Here is a 22503-nt window from a genome sequence, read left to right as displayed (position 1 = left end):
GGGAGATGCGAGCAGAGGAGGCGAGGAAATGACTCGAGGAGAGAGGAAACGAGTAAATATGTTTTTAGAGACATGAGACGTCGTTTCCTCTGAAGCGTCACGTGAAGCGTCACGTGACGCTTCACGTGACGCTTCACGTGAAGCGACGTCCGTTTCTGATAACAGCAGCAGCTGATCACATCTGGATCAGCTGTCAGTTGGCTTCAACAGCTGTTTGTGTCTGAACTGATCTAATAGTAATAAAGAAACAGAGTTATCAGAGCAGCAGTGTTTCCTCTCTGTAGTCTGTTACCTGTTTAACAAACACCTGCACATGAATAACAGCTGCAGTCTGTATTTTTACTGTTACCTGCTTAGAGGACCAGGAACCATCTCTACTGTGGACTGAGTCCTGCTTAGAGGACCAGGAACCATCTCTACTGAGGACTGAGTCCTGCTTAGAGGACCAGGAACCATCTCTACTGTGGACTGAGTCCTGCTTAGAGGACCAGGAACCATCTCTACTGGCACAATATCTTTATATTATTTATTCATTATTATCGTCTGTATTAATTTATATTCTGACAGTAGAAGTTATGTATTAGTCTGAATGTTTGAGGGAAAAGTGAAATGATATAACTCATATCAAACCCGACACTCAGGAATTATCAGCTTCACATGTGACTGAATGGAAATGAGGATAAATGATGAAGAAGGGGTAAAAGACAGACCCTCCTTCTCTCTCTGACTTTAACTGGATCCTTAATAAAAGTGAATGAGTGAAATAACAGATCATCAAAAGAAATCTCTTTCTAATAAATGAAAAAAATTATTTTAAGTCTGTTCATTGTCAGGTTTTATAAACCCCTCTCAGAGTCAGACTCCTTCAGTGACGGTGTGTGAAGCAGAGATCCTGCAGGTCCTCCTGCTGCTGGATCACTTCACCATCAACATGCTCCGTCTGCTGTTCACTCCTACAGTTAACACAGATTATAACTAGATGGTGAATAAAAAGACAACTAAAATATAAAACTGTTAATCTGTGATCTGTCTTCACTCCGGTATGAAACTCAGTGATGTTGATGTATCAGATCAGTCTGATCGGCGCAGCGTCCAATCAATAACTGATATCCAGCAAGGGGGCGTGTCGGTCGGTGATAAACTTCCGTGGAGGAAACACTGGAGGATGCACTGGTGTATCCTCACTCATAGCTCCTCGGTGCGCATTTTGTGAATTGGGACGTCCTTCAAGATGGAGGACTGAGATCGATTTCCGGGTCACAGCCGGAGGATCGAGGATCGAGGAGCGAGGAGACGAGGAGGCGAAAAATGCTGAAATGAGAAGGACCTCAGGACTCTGATGGACTTCTAACCTTTAACCTAAATGACATCAATCACACCTGAGATGATCAGTCAGTCGGACTTTAATGGTTCTGACTAGTTTACAGATTTTACATCAGAAAGGAGAGACAGAAAAGAGTTGACTTGTTTGGAGCATATGATCACTCCATGTGCTCTCATCTGCTGCTGCTTACAGGGAATAATAACAATAATAATAATAATAATAATAATAATAATAATAATAATAATAATAATAATGATATAAAGTAAAATAACGTGAAACACAAAGTTGTAAGAGACGTAGTGAGATGATTCTTTAAATACGGTCAGTAAGGAGATGAAAATAAAGTTTTGAGGAGAGACTGAAAAGACGACACTGTTTAATCTGTCCTCTGAGGTCCAAAACTGAGGGACAAATAAAGTAAAGTTACCAGACAAATCAGCTTCACTCCTTCTAGTGAGGAGGAGTCAATGCAAAACTCAGATGTCTTCCACCTCTACTTATCTGACTGCAGAGAGGAGGACAGAGGACAGTGGACACACAGTTTAACATGATGGACTATAGGACAGGACTGCTGCTTTTAACCATCTGCTGCTGGACAGGTCAACATTTACACTGATGTTGAGTTGACATAGTTTTGATTTATCTAACTGACATATTTCTCATGATGTATTTTTATATCTTGACAGGTGTTGATGGTCAGACTCTGACAGAATCTGAACCAGTGACTAAAAGACCTGGAGAATCCCACAGACTGACCTGTACAGCCTCTGGACTTACCATTTCTGGCTACGGTATGAGCTGGATCAGACAGGCTCCTGGAAAAGGACTGGAGTGGATCGCTTATGTTTATAGTACCAACATCTATTACTCCCAGTCAGTCCAGGGGAGATTCACCATCTCTAGAGATGACTCCAGCAGTAAAGTCTATCTACAGATGGACAGTCTGAAGACCGAGGACACAGCAGTGTATTACTGTGCCCGAGACACACAGTGAGAGACGATAATAGGAGAGTCATACAAAAACTACTTCCTCTATTTACCACCACCACTGGGAACACTCTGTTATCTCAGCATCACATTATTTTGTAATACTGTTGATTAAATTCTCTGTATTAGTGTGGTGAAACTGGGTCCACATGTCTTAATAAGCACATGCATGAAGATCATTAACAAAAAGTACATTTTGTCAACATTTTAAAACAGAAAGCTTCCATGTGATTTGCAGATTTTACACCATTTTCTTTTTTCATGAAAATTCTGAAATTAACACATTTTACAGCGGTAAAAAAGGAGCATTTATACAGGACTGTCTCAGAGAATTAGAATATTGTGATAAAGTTCTTTATTTTCTGTAATGCAATTAAAAAAACAAAAATGTCATGCATTCTGGATTCATTACAAATCAACTGAAATATTGCAAGCCTTTTATTCTTTTAATATTGCTGATTATGGCTTACAGCTTAAGAAAACACAAATATCCTATCTCTAAATATTAGAATATTTCCTCAGACCAAGTAAAAAAAAAGATTGATAACAGTAAAACAAAATCAAACATTTGAAAATGTCCATTAATGCACTCAGTACTTGGTTGGGAATCCTTTTGCACGGATTACAGCATCAATGCGGCGTGGCATGGAGGCAATCAGCCTGTGGCATTGCTGAGGTGTTATGGATGCCCATGATGCTTCAATAGCGGCCTTTAGCTCATTTGCATTGTTGGGTCTGGTGTCTTTCAGCTTCCTCTTCACAATACCCCACAAATTCTCTATGGGGTTCAGGTCAGGGGAATTGGCAGGCCAATCGAGGACAGTAATGCCATGGGCAGTACACCAGTTACTGGTGGTTCTGGCACTGTGGGCAGGTGCCAGATCATGCTGGAAAATGAAATCCTCATCTCCATAGAGCTTTCCAGCATGATCTGGCACCTGCCCACAGTGCCAGAACCACCAGTAACTGGTGTACTGCCCATGGCATTACTGTCCTCGATTGGCCTGCCAATTCCCCTGACCTGAACCCCATAGAGAATTTGTGGGGTATTGTGAAGAGGAAGCTGAAAGACACCAGACCCAACAATGCAAATGAGCTAAAGGCCGCTATTGAAGCATCATGGGCATCCATAACACCTCAGCAATGCCACAGGCTGATTGCCTCCATGCCACGCCGCATTGATGCTGTAATCCGTGCAAAAGGATTCCCAACCAAGTACTGAGTGCATTAATGGACATTTTCAAATGTTTGATTTTGTTTTACTGTTATCAATCTTTTTTTTTACTTGGTCTGAGGAAATATTCTAATATTTAGAGATAGGATATTTGTGTTTTCTTAAGCTGTAAGCCATAATCAGCAATATTAAAAGAATAAAAGGCTTGCAATATTTCAGTTGATTTGTAATGAATCCAGAATGCATGACATTTTTGTTTTTTTAATTGCATTACAGAAAATAAAGAACTTTATCACAATATTCTAATTCTCTGAGACAGTCCTGTATATTTAGAAAGTTAACTGGTTTACAACCAAGACGGCGACGGACAAAAACCAAGTTGGTGACGGTGAAAATGTCGAACTCAAGGCTTTAAAACCGTAGTCCACTAACCAATGGGTGACGTCATGGTGACTACGTCCACTTCTAATATTCAGTCTGTGGTTGGGACAGTTTATCGTGACTCACAGCAACGCCTGCATTTATAAGAAGACAACCTTATTGTGATGAAAACTTTACAATATTCTGTTTTTAGACATTAACTCACTAACTTCCAGAGTTTTAAAACATATCTTTACATTAAATCAAATCAAAGCAGCGCTACAAGTTTACTAAATTAACCATCTAGATGGTGACATTTAAGTCCATATAAGATCTTTCATAAAAATATGTTCTTTAAATAAAAACTGATTTCTCTCTGGTCACTAGAGAAGACACACTGTTTACACCTTCAACTGATTCAAATGACATTTAAAAGATGATTCAACAATATGCAAATGAAGGTGACTTCTAAAGAAGTGAGTGAGTGTCAGTGAGAGACAGAAGAGCTCCATCAGCTCAGCTTCAACATCAACCATGTTCTCTGGAGCTCTGATACTGCTGCTGGCAGCTGGATCCTGTGAGGAGCTTTCACTGGATTCACACTAATAAACACATTAGAAACACTGAATAGTCAGATGAATGATGGAGATAATGTTGATTTGTGTTTCCACAGGTGTGAACAGTATTGATCTCATCCAGCCAGACTCAATGGTTGTGCAGCCTGGACAGTCTTTGACCATCACCTGTCAGGTCTCTGGTTATTCTCTGACTGATGACAGCTATGCAACCGGTTGGATCAGACAGTGTGAAGGAAAACCAATGGACTGGATTTCCCATCAGTGGGGTGGAGGTGGCCTTGTTCAAAATAATGCTCTGAAGAACAAGTTCAGCTACAGCAGAGACACTTCTGCTGGAACAGTGACTCTAAACGGACAGAACGTGCAGCCTGAAGACTCTGCTGTGTATTACTGTGCCAGAGACACACACTGGTTAAAGTTACCAGAGAAGCTGTACAAAAACCTTAAAGGATGTATTCTTACAAAGACCAACAGGGGGCAGTAGGAGACCTAAAATATGATGGCAGTAAAGAGCAGTATAACAACGCCACTAGATGAGCTGCAGGTGATTCTGAAGTGTTTGACTTCCTGTTTGTTTTTTACCAACAATGTGATGCTGAATAACTGACTGAGTCTCAGTTTTATTGAGGCTGTTGATGTCTAAATGTGGTTTTCTTTCCTCTGTGTTGGTTTGTAAAAGATAACAGCATGACTTTTAAGTTTTGTTTGAAATAGTAATCACATTCACATCCTCTAACAGACTGTAGAACTGGGTAACAATTGGTGTCATTCAGCAATTACACATTTGATTGATCAAAATCACATGTGGAGTTCCCCACATGTCCTTTCTCAGGCCTCTACATGCTCCCACTACTTAGTTCATGGAAAACAACGAAATCTGACAACAGCTGAGTCCTCCCTGTGAGGAGGAGTCAATGCAAAACTCAGATGTCTTCCACCTCTACTTATCTGACTGCAGAGAGGAGGACAGTGGACACACAGTTTAACATGATGGACTATAGGACAGGACTGCTGCTTCTAACCATCTGCTGCTGGACAGGTCAACATTTACACTGATGTTGAGTTGACATAGTTCTGATTTGTGTTATATGTATCATGTGATGTTTTTTTATATCTTGACAGGTGTTGATGGTCAGACTCTGACAGAATCTGAACCAGTGACTAAAAGACCTGGAGAATCCCACAGACTGACCTGTACAGCCTCTGGGGTTCACGTTAATAACTACTGGATGAGCTGGATCAGACAGGCTCCTGGAAAAGGACTGGAGTGGATTGCTATTATCAGTCATAACAGCGTCAGCATCTACTACTCTCAGTCAGTTCAGGGCCGGTTCACCGTCTCCAGAGACAACAACAGACAGCAGCTGTATCTGCAGATGAACAGTCTGAGGACTGAAGACTCTGCTGTTTATTATTGTGCTCGAGCGCCACAGTGACTGCAGTTGTTTGAGCAGCTGTACAAAATCCTACAGGACTCATTCTGACTGGTCTGGTTGAAGAAAAGCATGAAGTATTCTTTGCATTTTTTATATATTTATTTTTTTAATGTTTACATGATATAGTTAGCTATATACAGCTCTGGAAAAAATTAAGAGACCACTTCAAAATTATCAGTTTCTCTGGTTTTACTATTTATTGGTATGTGTTTGAGTAAAATTAAAAAAATTGTTTCATTCTATAAACTACTGACAACATTCCTCCCAAATTTCAAATAAAAATATTGTCATTTAGAGCATTTATTTGCAGAAAATGACAACTGGTCAAAATAACAAAAAAGATGAAGTGTTTTCAGATCTGGAATAATACAAAGAAAACAAGTTCATATTCATTTTTAAACAAGAAAATACTAATGTTTTAACTTAGGAAGAGTTCAGAAATCAATATCTGGTGGAATAACCTTGATTGACAATCACAGCTTTCATGCGTCTTGGCATGCTCTCCACCAGGCTTTCACATTGCTGTTGGGTGACTTTATGCCACTCCTCAGCTGGGCTTTGTTTGAGGGCTTGTGATCATCCATCTTCCTCTTGATCACATTCCAGAGGTTTTCAATGGGATTCAGGTCTGGAGATTGGGCTGGCCATGACAGGGTCCTGATCTGGGGGTCCTTCATCCACACCTTCACTGACCTGGCTGTGTGGCATGGAGCATTGTCCTGCTGGAAAAAACACTCCTCAGAGTTGGGGAACATTGTCAGAGCACCAAAGAAGCAAAGAAGAGCCAGGCTGAGGTTTGCAAAAGACCATAAGGATTGGACCATAGAGGACTGGAATAAGTCATCTTCTCTGATGAGTCCAATTTTCAGCTTCGCCCAACACCTGGTCATCTAATGGTTAGACGGAGACCTGGAGAGGTCTACAAGCCTCAGTGTCTCGCACCTACTGAGAAATTTGGTGGAGGATCGGTGATGATCTGGGGGTGCTTCAGCAAGGCTGGAATCGGGCAGATTTGTCTTTGTGAAGGACGCATGAATCAAGCCAAAGTACAAAGTTGTCCTGGAAGAAAACCTGCTTCCTTATGCTCTGACAATGTTCCCCAATGAACTCAACTGTATTCATGTGTGATGATGTTAGTCCCCATAGGAGACATTTCATTGACCTCACTGTATAAAATTACCTGTGGTGACCTCTAGGATAATCACTGCCTCATGAAACTTTACAGACACAAACTAGAGACCTAGAGCATTCAGAGGATGGATGGATCAAACTAGAGACCTAGAGCATTCAGAGGATGGATGGATCAAACTAGAGACCTAGGGCATTCAGAGGATGGATGGCTTTCCTAGCTAGATTGACAATAAGGGGGTCTCTGAGCATTTTTACTCAACAGGAGTGCTCGCCAGCCAATTGCTGAAAAAATGAAATTCTTGCAGAAATCTCCAAAATATCAAAAGGTTTTGTTCCCAAATCACAGCATGGCTTTTTCTATGGTGTTCCTCAAGGTCTTGGTGTCTTAATGTGGTATTTTGGAGGGATTATTGATCATTTTGATCAATTCTCAGGGTGGAGAGAGTCGCCGTGATAACCGATTTAGTGTATATATGTAGAGGTGGACATCATCAGCGTAGAAGTTGAAGTGGGGGTCATGATGATGGATGATATTACAGAGGGGGAGCGTGTAGAGGATGAACAGCACAGGACCAAGCAAAAAGCCCTGAGGGACGCCTTGAGTAGCCGTGGTAAAGATGCAGTTAATGCTGATGAACTGGTGTCTGTCTGTGAGATATGAATGAAGCCAGGAGAGGGCAGTACAGGTGATGTTGAGAGAGGACTCAAGATGTTGATGAACTGACAGGGAGTGAGGAGACCTCAAGCATGATTTCTGCTTCTCAGAAGGAAATATGGGATCTTAATATAAAGCACTTTAGACTACTTCAACTGAAACATGTCAGATAAGCCTTAAACACAGAGATAGATAAATGTAAAATTTACTTTCACAGTCTAATCATCCATCCATCCATTAGCCACTAGCTTATTCAATCCCAGGTGACAGAGGACGAGGTGAGGTATATAGACAGGTCAGCAGTCAATCACAGGACTCATTCACAGCCTTATCAAGTCTGATCTAGTCGTATCCTCCCTGTGAGGAGGAGTCAATGCAAAACTCAGACGTCTTCCACCTCTACTTATCTGACTGCAGAGAGGAGGACAGAGGACAGTGGACACACACTTTAACATGATGGACTATAGGACAGGACTGCTGCTTTTAACCATCTGCTGCTGGACAGGTCAACATTTACACTGATGTTGAGTTGACATAGTTCTGATTTGTGTAACTGACATATTTCTCATGATGTATTTTTATATCTTGACAGGTGTTGATGGTCAGACTCTGACAGAATCTGAACCAGTGATTAAAAGACCTGGAGAATCCCACAGACTGACCTGTACAGCCTCTGGGTTCACATTCAGCAGCTACTGGATGAACTGGATCAGACAGGCTCCTGGAAAAGGACTGGAGTGGATCGCTTTTATCTATGGTGACAGTAGCGGCAAATTCTACTCCCAGTCAGTTCAGGGCCGGTTCACCATCTCCAGAGACAACAACAGACAGCAGCTGTATCTGCAGATGAACAGTCTGAGGACTGAAGACTCTGCTGTGTATTACTGTGCCAGAGGGCCACAACAACACAAACCATCAGTAGACCTGAACAAAAACCCCTCGGTGCCTGAACACTTGTAACATGAAGCCACCAGAGGAGGAGCCCTCAGACCACTAATGATTTCAACACCAGCTCACTGTCACACTGAAGACAGAAACAGACCTAAAACCCCCCTGAGACCGCCCGCAATCCCGACTGACTGTACTGTCTTTCAGAGGCTCTAGTAGGTTCAGTTTTAGGGTTAGAGTGAAGACACAGATATCAGATGAAACTAGAAAACCTACAGAATCCTGTGGTACCAACCAAGTCAAGCTAACATGTCGGGAAGGAAATTAATAACGTTCCAAAGGTGGGCTAAATACAGACATGCCCACTTTATGATAATCACATATAGTATAAATGTGTTATTGTCTCCTATTCTAAAATGGTGTATTTGTATATTTCTGCATACTGGGGTCCCTAAACAGTGTTGAATTATATAACGTGGGTATCACTGTAAAGCTGAGACTCTTGTGGATCCAATGAGCCCAACTGTATTCATGTGTGATGATGTTAGTCCCCATAGGAGACATTTCATTGTAGTGAGACCATTTATTTTTTTTTTAAACTTGACCTCACTGTATAAAATGACCTGTGTTGACCTCTAAGATAATAAAAGCCTCATGAAACTTTACAGCCACAAACTAGAGACCTAGAACATTCAGAGGATGGATGGATCAAACTAGAGACCTAGAACATTCAGAGAATGGATGGATCAGACTAGAAACCTAGAGCATTCAGAGGATGGATGGATCAAACTAGAGACCTAGAGCATTCAGAAGATGGATGGCTTTCCCAGCTAGATTGACAATAAGGGGGTTTCTGAGCAGTTTACACAACACAAGTGCTCGTCAGCCAATCGCCAAAAAAACTACAATTCTTGCAGAAATCTCCCAATTGTCAAAAGTTTTTTATCCCAAATCACAGCATGGCTTTTTCTATGGTGTTCCTCAAGGTCTTGGTGTCTTAATGTGGTATTTTGAAGGGATTATTTATAATTTTTATCAATTCTCAGGATGGAGAGAGTTGCGGTGATGAGGGATTTAGTGTATATGTAGAGGTGGACATCATCAGCGTAGAAGTTGAAGTGGGGGGTCATGATGACGGATGATATTACAGAGGGGGATCGTGTAGAGGATGAACAGGAGAGGACTGAACTTACAATATTTAAAGTAAATGTATACACTGTGCAGTATAATATACTTAAAGTGCTTAAAGTAAAAGTCTGCACTGTGCAGTAAAATATACTTAAAGTATTTAAAATAAAAGTATGCATAGTACAGTTAAGTATATTTGAAGTACTTAAAGTAAAAGAATGCATTGTGCAGTAACATTTACTGAAAGTATTTAATGTAAAAGTATGCATTGTGCAGTAAAATGTATTTAAAGTAAAAGTATGCATTGTGCAGTAAAAATGTACGTAAAGTAAAAGTATACATTGTGCAGTAAAATGTACTTAAAGTAAAAGTATGCATTGTGCAGTAAAATGTACTTAAAGTAAAAGTAGTATGCATTGTGCAGTTAAGTATATTTCAAGTATTTAAAGTAAAAGTATGCATTGTGCAGTAAAATGTACTATATATATCACTCAAAATGTGTGAATAAATGCAGTTAGGAGTTAATAAATGTAAATATAATACATTCAGGTATTAAAAGTTGACAATAAAACAAAGTTAACAGTAGTTTTATTTCTGTAAATGAGACTTTTTCTAAATGTTTGTGAGCATATAATGACATTAAAATATGAGATGTGAAGCAGAGGTGATTTCCAGGCATGTTTTCACTCTGCAGATATAAAAACAGTGAACAGACTCTTCTATTGGCTCCAGTTAGACCAACATTGATGCTTCATATATGTTTGATTCTATATATGCAAACTCAGTGAGCTTCAGCTATAAAACATCACATCAGGCTGTCAGAGGAGTTCACAGCACGTCAGCTTCAACATCAACCATGTTCTCTGGAGCTCTGCTGCTGCTGTTGGCAGCTGGATGTGAGTCTCTCTGGATCTGTCAACACTTCTTCTTTTACAGTACAACTTGATATTTTTGTGATAAAAAAAACATGTTGTTTTTTTAACAGGTGTGAAGGGTGAAACGTTGACTCAGCCAGCCTCTGTGACTGTGCAGCCAGGTCAACGTCTGACCATCACCTGCCAGGTCTCTTATTCTGTTAGCAGCTACTGGACAGCTTGGATCAGACAGCCTGCAGGGAAAGGACTGGAGTGGATCGGAATGAAATATACTGGAGATTCATACTACAAAGATTCACTGAAGAACAAGTTCAGTATCGACTTAGACTCTTCCAGCAACACAGTGACTCTAAACGGACAGAACGTGCAGCCTGAAGACTCTGCTGTGTATTACTGTGCCAGAGACACACACTGGTTAAAGTTACCAGAGAAGCTGTACAAAAACCTTAAAGAATGTATTCTTACAAAGACCAACAGGGGGGAGTAGGAGACCTAAAATATGATGGCAGTAAAGACCAGTATAATAACGCCACTAGATGAGCTGCAGGTGATTTTGTGGTGTTTGACTTCCTGTTTGTTTTTTACCAACAATGTGAAGCTGAATAACTGACTGAGTCTCAGTTTTATTGAGACTGTTGATGTCTAAATGTGGTTTTCTTTCCTCTGTGTTGGTTTGTAAATGATAACAGCAGTTTTGTTTGAAATAGTAATCACATTCACATACTCTAACAGACTGTAGAGCTGGGTAACAACTGGTGTCATTCAGCAATTACACATTTGAGTGATCAAAATCACATGTGGAGTTCCCCACATGACCTTTCTCAGGCGTCTACATGCTCCCACTACTTAGTTTATGGAAAACAACGAAATCTGAGATCAGCTGAGTCCTCCCTGTGAGGAGGAGTCAATGCAAAACTCTGATGTCTTCCACCTCTGAGCCCAACTGTATTCATGTGTGATGATGTTAGTCCCCATAGGAGCCATTTCATTGACCTCACTTTATAAAATGACCTGTGGTGACCTCTAGGATAATCACAGCTTCATGAAACTTTACAGCCACAAACTAAAAACCTAGAACATTCAGAGGATGGATGGCTTTCCTAGCTAGATTGACAATAAGGGGGTTTCTGAGCAGTTTACACAACACAAGTTTTTGCCATCCAATCGCCAAAAATATACTATTCTTGCAGAAATCTCCAAAATGTCAAAAGTTTTTGATCCCAAATCACAGCATGGCTTTTTCTATGGTGTTCCTCAAGGTCTTGGTGTCTTAATGTGGTATTTTAGAGGGATTATTGATCATTTATATCAATTCTCAGGGTGGAGAGAGTCGCCGTGATAACGGATTTAGTGTATATGTAGAGGTGGACATCATCAGCGTAGAAGTTGAAGTGGGGGTCATGATGACGGATGATATTACAGAGGGGGAGCGTGTAGAGGGTGAACAGGGGAGGACCAAGCACAAAGCCCTGAGGGACGCCTTGAGTAGCCGTGGTAAAGATGCAGTGAATGCTGATGAACTGGTGTCTGTCTGTGAGATATGAATGAAGCCAGGAGAGGGCAGTATAGGTGATGTTGAGAGAGGATTCAAGATGATGATGAACTGACAGGGAGCGAGGAGACCTCAAGCAGGATTTCTGCTTCTCTGAAGGAAATATGGGATCTTAATATAAAGCACTTTAGACTAATTCAGCTGAAACATGTCAGATAAGCCTTAAACACAGAGGACAGATGAATGTAAAATGAACTTCCACATTCCATCCATCAGTCCATCCGTTAGCTACTAGCTTATTCAATTCAAGGTGACAGAGAACGAGAGGTGAGGTATATAGACAGGTCACCAGTCAATCACAGGACTCATTCACAGCCTTATCAAGCCTGATCTAGTCGTATCCTCCCTGTGAGGAGGAGTCAATGCAAAATTCAGATGTCTTCCACCTCTACTTATCTGACTGCAGAGAGGAGGACAGAGGACAGTGGACACACAGCTCAACATGATGGACTATAGGACAGGACTGCTGCTTTTAACCATCTGCTGCTGGACAGGTCAACATTTACACTGATGTTGAGTTGACATAGTTTTTATTTGTGTAACTGACATATTTCTCATGATGTATTTTTATATCTTGACAGGTGTTGATGGTCAGACTCTGACAGAATCTGAACCAGTGATTAAAAGACCTGGAGAATCCCACAGACTGACCTGTACAGCCTCTGGGGTTGATTTTAGTAGCTACTGGATGGCCTGGATCAGACAGGCTCCTGGAAAAGGACTGGAGTGGATTGCGATTATCGAATATGACAGTGATAGCAAATACTACTCTCAGTCAGTTCAGGGCCGGTTCACCGTCTCCAGAGACAACGACAGAGAGCAGCTGTATCTGCAGATGAACAGTCTGAGGACTGAAGACTCTGCTGTTTATTATTGTGCTCGAGAGCCACAGTGACTGGAGTTGGTTGAGCAGCTGTACAAAATCCTACAGGACTCATTCTGACTCGGCTGGTTGAAGAAAAGCATGAAGTATTCTTTGCATTTTTTATATATTTATGTTTTTAATGTTTACATGATACAGTTTGCTATATATATATTTTTAAATAATAAATTAATCTTTGTCCTAGCATTATGCACACTCCTTAAAACTTCCCATTACTGATAACAGTATTTAACTTTATTGTTTACAAAGTGAATTTATTTGACTCCTACCTATATCACGTATGGAGGTTAATACTTTATTTAGAATGTTTTTTCATCTTTAAGAATGTAAAATAATAAAGTCATTAAATAATTACTGTTGTGTTTAAACTGTCTAACAGATGTGGAGAGTGAAGTGAATCATGAATCTGATAATTGTTTGAAATTATATACATAGTACACACATTATACAATATATTTAAGCAATACAAATTAAAAGCTGAGTTATTAGTTCATTTGGATAAACTTTAGTCAGCTGATATCATCAGTATGTAAATCAGCCTCCTTTTGTGTTGCCTCATAAAGAAGTGAAGATGGTGACGAATGAAAACAAGATGCAGACGGGCAAAATGCCAAACTCGAAGCTTAAAAAAACGTCAAATCAAAGCAGCGCTACAAGTTTGCTAAATTAACCATCTAGATGGTGACATTTAAGTTCATATAAGATCTTTCATAAACATACGTACATTAAATAACATCTGATTTCTCTCTGGTCACTAGAGAAGACATGCTGTTTACACCTTCAACTGATTCAAATGACATTTAAAAGATGATTCAACAATATGCAAATGAAGGTGACTTCTAAAGAAGTGAGTGAGTGTCAGTGAGAGACAGAAGAGCTCCATCAGCTCAGCTTCAACATCAACCATGTTCTCTGGAGCTCTGATACTGCTGCTGGCAGCTGGATCCTGTGAGGAGCTTTCACTGGATTCACACTAATAAACACATTAGAAACACTGAATAGTCAGATGAATGATGGAGATAATGTTGATTTGTGTTTCCACAGGTGTGAACAGTATTGATCTCATCCAGCCAGACTCAATGGTTGTGCAGCCTGGACAGTCTTTGACCATCACCTGTCAGGTCTCTGGTTATTCTCTGACTGATGACAGCTATGCAACCGGTTGGATCAGACAGTGTGAAGGAAAACCAATGGACTGGATTTCCCATCAGTGGGGAACAAGTGGCCTTGTTCAAAATAATGCTCTGAAGAACAAGTTCAGCTACAGCAGAGACACTTCTGCTGGAACAGTGACTCTAAACGGACAGAACGTGCAGCCTGAAGACTCTGCTGTGTATTACTGTGCCATACAGCCAGACAGCCACAACAACACAAACCATCAGTAGACCTGAGCAAAAACCCCTCGGTGCCTGAACACTTGAAACATGAAGCCACCAGAGGAGGAGCCCTCAGACCACTAATGATTTCAACACCAGCTCACTGTCACACTGAAAACAGAAATAGACCTAAAACCCCTCTGAGACCGCCCGCGATCCGACTGACTTTACTGTCTTTCAGAGGCTCTAGTAGGTTCAGTTTTAGGGTTAGAGTGAAGACACAGATATCAGATGAAACTAGAAAACCTAAAGAAGCCATTGGTACCAACCATGTCATGCTACCATGTCGGGAAGGAAATAAATAACGCTCCAAAGTTGGGCTAAATACAGACATACCCACTTTATGATAATCACATGTAGTATAAATGTGTTATTGTCTCCTATTCTAAAATGGTGTATTTGAATATTTCTGCATCCTGCGGTCCCTAAACAGTGTTGAATTATATAACGTGGGTATCACTGTGAAGCTGAGACTCTTGTGGATCCAATGACCCCAACTGTATTCATGTGTGATGATGTTAGTCCCCATAGGAAACATTTCATTGTAGCGAGACCATTTTTATTTTTTTAAACTTGACCTCACTGTATAAAATGACCTGTGGTGACCTCTAGGATAATCACAGCCTCATCAAACTTTACAGCCCCAAACTAGAGACCTAGAATATTCAGAGGATGGATGGTTTTCCCAGCTAGATTGACAATAAGGGGGTTTCTGAGCAGTTTACACAACATGAGTGCTCGCCAGCCAATCGCCAAAAGAAATGCAATTCTTGCAGAAATCTCCCAAATGTCAAAATTTTTTGATCCCAAATCATAGCATGGCTTTTTCTATGGTGTTCCTCAAGGTCTTGGTGTCTTAATGTGGTATTTTGAAGGGATTATTTATAATTTTTATCAATTCTCAGGGTGGAGAGAGTTGCCGTGATGAGGGATTTAGTGTATATGTAGAGGTGGACATCATCAGCGTAGAAGTTGAAGTGGGGGTCATGATGACGGATGATATTACAGAGGGGGATCGTGTAGAAGATGAACAGGAGAGGACCGAACTTAAAATATTTAAAATAAAAGTATACATTGTACAGTACAATATACTTAAAGTGCTTAAAGTAAAAGTATGCACTGTGCAGTAAAATATACGTAAAGTATTTAAAGTAAAAGTATGCATTGTGCAGTAAAATGTACTTAAAGTAAAAGTATGTATTGTGCAGTAAAATGTACTTAAAGTAAAAGTATGCATTGTGCAGTAAAAATGTAATTAAAGTGCTTAAAGTAAAAGTATGCATTGTGCAGTAAAATGTACTTCAATTGCTTTAAGTAAAAGTATACATTCTGCAGTAAAATAGTCTTCAAGTAAAAGTATGCATTGTGCAGTAAAATGTACTTCAATTGCTTTAAGTAAAAGTATACATTCTGCAGTAAAATAGTCTTCAAGTAAAAGAATGCATTGTGCAGTAAAATGTACTTCAAGTGCTTAAAGTAAAAGTATGCATTGTGCAGTAAAATGTACTTCAATTGCTTTAAGTAAAAGTATACATTCTGCAGTAAAATAGTCTTCAAGTAAAAGTATGCATTGTGCAGTAAAATGTACTTAAAGTAAAAGTATGCATTGTGCAGTAAAATGTACTTAAAGTGCTTAAAGTAAAAGTATACATTGTGCAGTAAAATGTATCATGTATCACTCAAAATGTGTGAATAAATGAAGTTAGGAGTTAATACGTGTAAATATAATACATTCACTTATTAAAAGTTGACAGTAAAACAAAGTTAACAATAGTTTTATTTCTGTAAATGAGACTTTTTCTAAATGTTTGTGAGCGTGTAATGACATTAAAATATGAGATGTGAAGCAGAGGTGATTTCCAGGCATGTTTTCACTCTGCAGATATAAAAACAGTGAACAGACTCTTCTATTGGCTCCAGTTAGACCAACATTGATGCTTCATATATGTTTGATTCTATATATGCAAACTCAGTGAGCTTCAGCTATAAAACATCACATCAGGCTGTCAGAGGAGTTCACAGCACGTCAGCTTCAACATCAACCATGTTCTCTGGAGCTCTGCTGCTGCTGTTGGCAGCTGGATGTGAGTCTCTCTGGATCTGTCAACACTTCTTCTTTTACAGTACAACTTGATATTTTTGTGATAAAAAAACATGTTCTTGTTTTTTTAACAGGTGTGAAGGGTGAAACGTTGACTCAGCCAGCCTCTGTGACTGTGCAGCCAGGTCAACGTCTGACCATCACCTGTCAGGTCTCTTATTCTGTTGGCAGCTACTACACAGCTTGGATCAGACAGCCTGCAGGGAAAGGACTGGAGTGGATCGGATACAGCTGTGCTGGATGCACCGCACAATACAAAGATTCACTGAAGAACAAGTTCAGTATCAGTTTAGACTCTTCCAGGAAGACAGTGACTCTAAACGGACAGAACGTGCAGCCTGAAGACTCTGCTGTGTATTACTGTGCCAGAGACACACAGTGAGAGACGATAATAGGAGAGTTATACAAAAACTACTTCCTCTATTTACCACCACCACTGGGAACACTCTGTTATCTCAGCATCACTTTATTTTTGTAATACTGTTAATTAAATTATCTGTATTAGTGTGGTGAAACTGGGTCCACATGTCTTAATAAGTACATGCATGAAGATCATTAAAAAAAACATAAAACGTAAATACATAAAATCCACAAAAGCTGTCATAAAACATTTCACAGCGATAAAAAAGGAGCATTTATATATTTAGAAAGTTAACCGGTAACTTCAGTCCATCCTAAACTAGATACGTTTTTAAAAGTTGATTATCTCAAAGAAACCTATAAATAATGTTTTCCTCAAAGACACCAGGACTCTGATGGACTTCTAACCTTTAACCTAAATGACATCAATCACACCTGAGATGATCAGTCAGTCGGACTTTTATGGTTCTGACTAGTTTACAGATGTTTGAGTTCTTGTATGTTGATGCTGAGAGAAGATGAAAAATAACTAATTGATTCTGTTGATGCAAAGCGATATAGAAAGAATACATATATATATATACTGGAAAAAGAAAGTTCGTAAACTTGTGTTATGTGGATTATTTCTCTGTTGTTACAATGCTAATGGTCATTGTATTTTACATGGTTGGAAAGCCTGTTTATTTACCTTCACAATGATGTCTAACTTGTAAGGATCATGCATTTGTGGGATGAGCAGCACAGCTGATTATGTGGGTAGCGCCCAAGAAAAAGGCTGAGGGGTTGAGTTGAGTCAACCCAACTCAACACTTGAGGGATCAGCTTGGGCGTGCTGTACGTGTTAGAGTGACCAACACAACCACGCTGGCTGACCTGCAACGAATCCTGGTTGAGAAATGGAACGCCATCCCACAGCAACGTGTGACCAGGTTGGTGACCAGCATGAGGAGGAGGTGCCAGGCTGTTGTGGCTGCGTATGGATCTTCCACTGCTACTGAGGCTCCTGATGGTGTATTAAATGAATAAAGTGTAAAATAGCCAATATGTCTTGTTTGTTCCTTGTTACTGATAGAGAGTTCAATCATCCAATCCACCAAACAACTCAAAACAAGAGTCAACACCAACAGGAGAATACACTGTTTACCATTGACGGAGCATTTTGGCACATTTTTCTTGGGCGCTCCCCACATAATCAGCTGTGCTGCTCATCCCACAAATGCATGATCCTTACAAGTTAGACATCATTGTGAAGGTAAATAAACAGGCTTTCCAACCATGTAAAATACAATGTCAATTAGCATTGTAACAACAGAGAAATAATCAAACAAACACAAGCTTCCGAACTTTCTTTTTCCAGTTTATATATATACATATAGTATTTAAAGTAAAAGTATGCACTGTCCAGTAAAATGTACTTAAAGTAAAAGTGTGTAAGTATTATCATCTAAATGTAGTTACAGTAGCCTCCAGTAAAAGTATTATCAGTTAAATGTAGTTAAAGTTCTGAAAGTAAAAGTACAGATGTGTCAGTAAAATGTTTCTTTAGTTTTTTGTCACATTTATTAAGTGATTTGTCCATAAAATGTGTTGACTGTTACAAAGAGTGACTTATAAATGAACTATGAACTACCATAGTTTTCATGTATTTGAAGGAGTTGGTTTCAGTTCCTGAGCAGCTGTTTTCCTCTAGAGGCTCAGAGTTTCTTCAAACATCTGTAAACATCTGAAACCATAAAAGTCTTTTATGCAAAAACCTGCAGACCAGCAGCATCACACTGAAGCTTTTATACTATTTACATGATCCTGGTTGCCGTCTCTGTGTTTCTGTTTGCAGCAAATAAAGTCATTAAATGAATAATTCAATGCAGTAATTACCAAAAAAAAAAAGCTGTGCTCATAAGTTTAAAGTTAATGTGATGTAGAAGACGCTGACGGGGAAACAGCTCACATCATATTTAACATCACATCATCGTCATTATTGCAACGTTGATTTTAACGAATATGTTTTCCATTATCCACGATTCATGTTAATATTCACATTAAGAATAGTGAAGTAATGACATTAAAATATGAGATATGAAGCAGAGGTGATTTCCAGGCATGTTTTCACTCTGCAGATATAAAAACAGTGAACAGACTCTTCTATTGGCTCCAGTTAGACCAACATTGATGCTTCATATATGTTTGATTCTATATATGCAAACTCAGTGAGCTTCAGCTATAAAACATCACATCAGGCTGTCAGAGGAGTTCACAGCACGTCAGCTTCAACATCAACCATGTTCTCTGGAGCTCTGCTGCTGCTGTTGGCAGCTGGATGTGAGTCTCTCTGGATCTGTCAACACTTCTTCTTTTACAGTACAACTTGATGTTTTTGTGATAAAAAAAACATGTTCTTGTTTTTTTAACAGGTGTGAAGGGTGAAACGTTGACTCAGCCAGCCTCTGTGACTGTGCAGCCAGGTCAACGTCTGACCATCACCTGTCAGGTCTCTTATTCTGTTAGCAGCTACTACACAGCTTGGATCAGACAGCCTGCAGGGAAAGGACTGGAGTGGATCGGAATGGAAGCTACTGGAGCCACCGCATACTACAAAGATTCACTGAAGAACAAGTTCAGTATCAGTTTAGACTCTTCCAGCAACACAGTGACTCTAAACGGACAGAACGTGCAGCCTGAAGACTCTGCTGTGTATTACTGTGCCAGAGACACACACTGGTTAAAGTTACCAGAGAAGCTGTACAAAAACCTTAAAGAATGTATTCTTACAAAGACCAACAGGGGGCAGTAGGAGACCTAAAATATGATGGCAGTAAAGAGCAGTATAACAACGCCACTAGATGAGCTGCAGGTGATTTTGTGTTGTTTGACTTCCTGTTTGTTTTTTACCAACAATGTGATGCTGAATAACTGACTGAGTCTCAGTTTTATTGAGACTGTTGATGTCTAAATGTGGTTTTCTTTCCTCTGTGTTGGTTTGTAAAAGACAACAACATGACTTTTGAGTTTTGTTTGAAATAGTAATCACATTCACATCCTCTAACAGACTGTGGAACTGGGTAACAATTTGTGTCATTCAGCAATTACACATTTGATTGATCAAAATCACATGTGGAGTTCCCCACATGTCCTTTCTCAGGCCTCTACATGCTCCCACTACTTAGTTTATGGAAAACAACGAAATCTGACAACAGCTGAGTCCTCCCTGTGAGGAGGAGTCAATGCAAAACTCAGATGTCTTCCACCTCTACTTATCTGACTGCAGAGAGGAGGACAGAGGACAGTGGACACACAGTTTAACATGATGGACTATAGGACAGGACTGCTGCTTTTAACCATCTGCTGCTGGACAGGTCAACATTTACACTGATGTTGAGTTGACATAGTTCTGATTTGTGTATCAACTAAATTCATGTGATGTATTTTTATATCTTGACAGGTGTTGATGGTCAGACTCTGACAGAATCTGAACCAGTGATTAAAAGACCTGGAGAATCCCACAGACTGACCTGTACAGCCTCTGGATTCACATTCAGCAGCCACTGGATGCTGAATCAGACAGGCTCCTGGAAAAGGACTGGAGTGGATTGCTTTTATCAGACATGACAGTGGTGAGATCTACTACTCTCAGTCAGTTCAGGGCCGGTTCACCATCTCCAGAGACAACAACAGACAGCAGCTGTATCTGCAGATGAACAGTCTGAGGACTGAAGACTCTGCTGTTTATTATTGTGCCAGAGAGACACAACAACACAAACCATCAGTAGACCTGAACAAAAACCCCTCAGTGCCTGAACACTTGTAACATGAAGCCACCAGAGGAGGAGCCCTCAGACCACTAATGATTTCAACACCAGCTCACTGTCACACTGAAGACAGAAACAGACCTAAAACCCCCCTGAGACCGCCCGCGATCCCGACTGACTGTACTGTCTTTCAGAGGCTCTAGTAGGTTCAGTTTTAGGGTTAGAGTGAAGACAGAGATATCAGATGAAACTAGAAAACCTAAAGAATCCATTAGTACCAACCAATGTCATGCTACCATGTCGGGAAGGAAATAAATAACGCTCCAAAGTTTGGCTAAATACAGAGATGCCCACTTTATGATAATCACATAGTAGTAGTAGTAGTAGTAAAAATGTGTATTTGTCTCCTATTCGAAAATGGTGTATTTGAATATTTCTGCATACTGGGGTCCCTAAACAGTCTTGAGTTACATAAAATGGGTATCACTGTAAAGCTGAGACTCTTGTGGATCCAATGAGCTCAACTGTATTCATGTGTGATGGTGTTAGTCCCCATAGGAGACATTTCATTGACCTCACTGTATAAAATGACCTGTGGTGACCTCTAGCATATTCACAGCCTCATGAAACTTTACAGACACAAACTAGAGACCTAGAGCATTCAGAGGATGGATGGATCAAACTAGAGACCTAGAGCATTCAGAGAATGGATGGCTTTCCCAGCTAGATTGACAATAAGAGGGTTCCTGAGCAGTTTACATATCAGAAGTGCTTGCCAGCCAATCGCCAAAAAAAATAATTTTTTTGCAGAAATCTCCAAAATGTCAAACGTTTTTGATCCCAAATCACAGCATGGCTTTTTCTATGGTGTTCCTCAAGGTCTTGGTGTCTTAATGTGGTATTTTGGAGGGATTATTGATCATTTTGATCAATTCTCAGGGTGGAGAAAGTCGCCGTGATGACAGATTTAGTACATATGTAGAGGTGGACATCATCAGCGTAGAAGTTGAAGTGGGGGTCATGATGATGTTTGATATTACAGAGGGGGAGCGTGTAGAGGATGAACAGGAGAGGACCGAACTTAAAATATTTAAAGTAAAAGCATACACTGTGCAGTATAATATACTTAAAGTGTTTAAGGTAAAAGTATATACTGTGCAGTATAATATACTTAAAGTATTTAAAGTAAAAGTATGCATAGTATAGTTAAATATATTTGAAGTACTTAAAGTAAAAGTATGCATTGTGCAGTAAAATGTACTTAAAGTAAAAGTATGCATTGTGCGGTAAAATGTACTTAAAGTGCTTAAAGTAAAAGTATGCATTGTGCAGTAAAATGTACTTAAAGTAAAAGTATGCATTGTGCAGTAAAATGTACTTAAAGTAAAAGTATGTATTGTGCAGTAAAATGTACTTAAAGTAGAAGTATGCATTGTGCAGTAAAATGTACTTAAAGTGCTTAAAGTAAAAGTATGCATTGTGCAGTAAAATGTACTTAAAGTAAAAGTATGCATTGTGCAATAAAATATACTTAAAGTATTTAAAGTAAAAGTATGCATAGTATAGATAAGTATATTTGAAGTACTTAAAGTAAAAGTATGCATTGTGCAGTAAAATGTACTTAAAGTGCTTAAAGTAAAAGTATGCATTGTGCAGTAAAATGTACTTAAAGTAAAAGTATGCATTGTGCAGTAAAATGTACTTAAAGTGAAAGTATGCATTGTGCAGTAAAATATACCTAAAGTGCTTAAAGTAAAAGTATGCATTGTGCAGTAAAATGTATTATATATCACTCAAAATGTGTGAATAAATGCAGTTAGGAGTTAATAAATGTAAATATAATACATTCACGTATTAAAAGTTGACAGTAAAACAAAGTTAACAGTAGTTTTTTTTCTGTAAATGAGACTTTTTCTAAATGTTTGTGAGCGTGTAATGACATTAAAATA

General features: G+C 39.5%; 10 gene segments (V, D, J or C); all 10 read left to right on the top strand.

The window, feature by feature from the left end:
- The first annotated feature begins 1648 nt into the window (after window positions 1-1648).
- Window positions 1649-3336, top strand: LOC119501384. The segment is given in 3 exon segments: window positions 1649-1923; window positions 2011-2314; window positions 3186-3336. Coding segments are annotated over 3 exon segments (507 nt in total).
- A 953-nt stretch (window positions 3337-4289) lies between these two features.
- On the top strand, window positions 4290-4907 carry LOC119501383. The segment is given in 2 exon segments: window positions 4290-4422; window positions 4519-4907. Coding segments are annotated over 2 exon segments (432 nt in total).
- Window positions 4908-5388: 481 nt separating this feature from the next.
- On the top strand, window positions 5389-5859 carry LOC119502146. The segment is given in 2 exon segments: window positions 5389-5462; window positions 5546-5859. Coding segments are annotated over 2 exon segments (366 nt in total).
- A 2236-nt stretch (window positions 5860-8095) lies between these two features.
- Window positions 8096-8605, top strand: LOC119501382. The segment is given in 2 exon segments: window positions 8096-8150; window positions 8238-8605. Coding segments are annotated over 2 exon segments (420 nt in total).
- A 1709-nt stretch (window positions 8606-10314) lies between these two features.
- LOC119501381 lies at window positions 10315-11023 on the top strand. The segment is given in 2 exon segments: window positions 10315-10557; window positions 10647-11023. Coding segments are annotated over 2 exon segments (516 nt in total).
- A 1460-nt stretch (window positions 11024-12483) lies between these two features.
- LOC119502140 lies at window positions 12484-13565 on the top strand. The segment is given in 2 exon segments: window positions 12484-12582; window positions 12670-13565. Coding segments are annotated over 2 exon segments (366 nt in total).
- Window positions 13566-13788: 223 nt separating this feature from the next.
- Window positions 13789-14356, top strand: LOC119501379. The segment is given in 2 exon segments: window positions 13789-13919; window positions 14016-14356. Coding segments are annotated over 2 exon segments (384 nt in total).
- A 1810-nt stretch (window positions 14357-16166) lies between these two features.
- Window positions 16167-16830, top strand: LOC119502116. The segment is given in 2 exon segments: window positions 16167-16431; window positions 16523-16830. Coding segments are annotated over 2 exon segments (447 nt in total).
- Window positions 16831-18925: 2095 nt separating this feature from the next.
- LOC119501378 lies at window positions 18926-19599 on the top strand. The segment is given in 2 exon segments: window positions 18926-19127; window positions 19220-19599. Coding segments are annotated over 2 exon segments (519 nt in total).
- A 401-nt stretch (window positions 19600-20000) lies between these two features.
- The window catches only part of LOC119502164, a 13242-nt gene continuing 10739 nt past the window's right edge, over window positions 20001-22503 (top strand). The window contains 2 exon segments of the V gene segment in view: window positions 20001-20161; window positions 20248-20354. Coding sequence covers window positions 20110-20161; window positions 20248-20354 — 159 coding nt within the window.

Source organism: Sebastes umbrosus, chromosome 14 (genome assembly GCF_015220745.1).
Source record: "Sebastes umbrosus isolate fSebUmb1 chromosome 14, fSebUmb1.pri, whole genome shotgun sequence".
NCBI classification, from domain to species: Eukaryota; Metazoa; Chordata; class Actinopteri; order Perciformes; family Sebastidae; genus Sebastes; species Sebastes umbrosus.
Note: the sequence above shows the minus strand (reverse complement) of the source record. Positions and strands in the feature narration are given on the sequence as shown.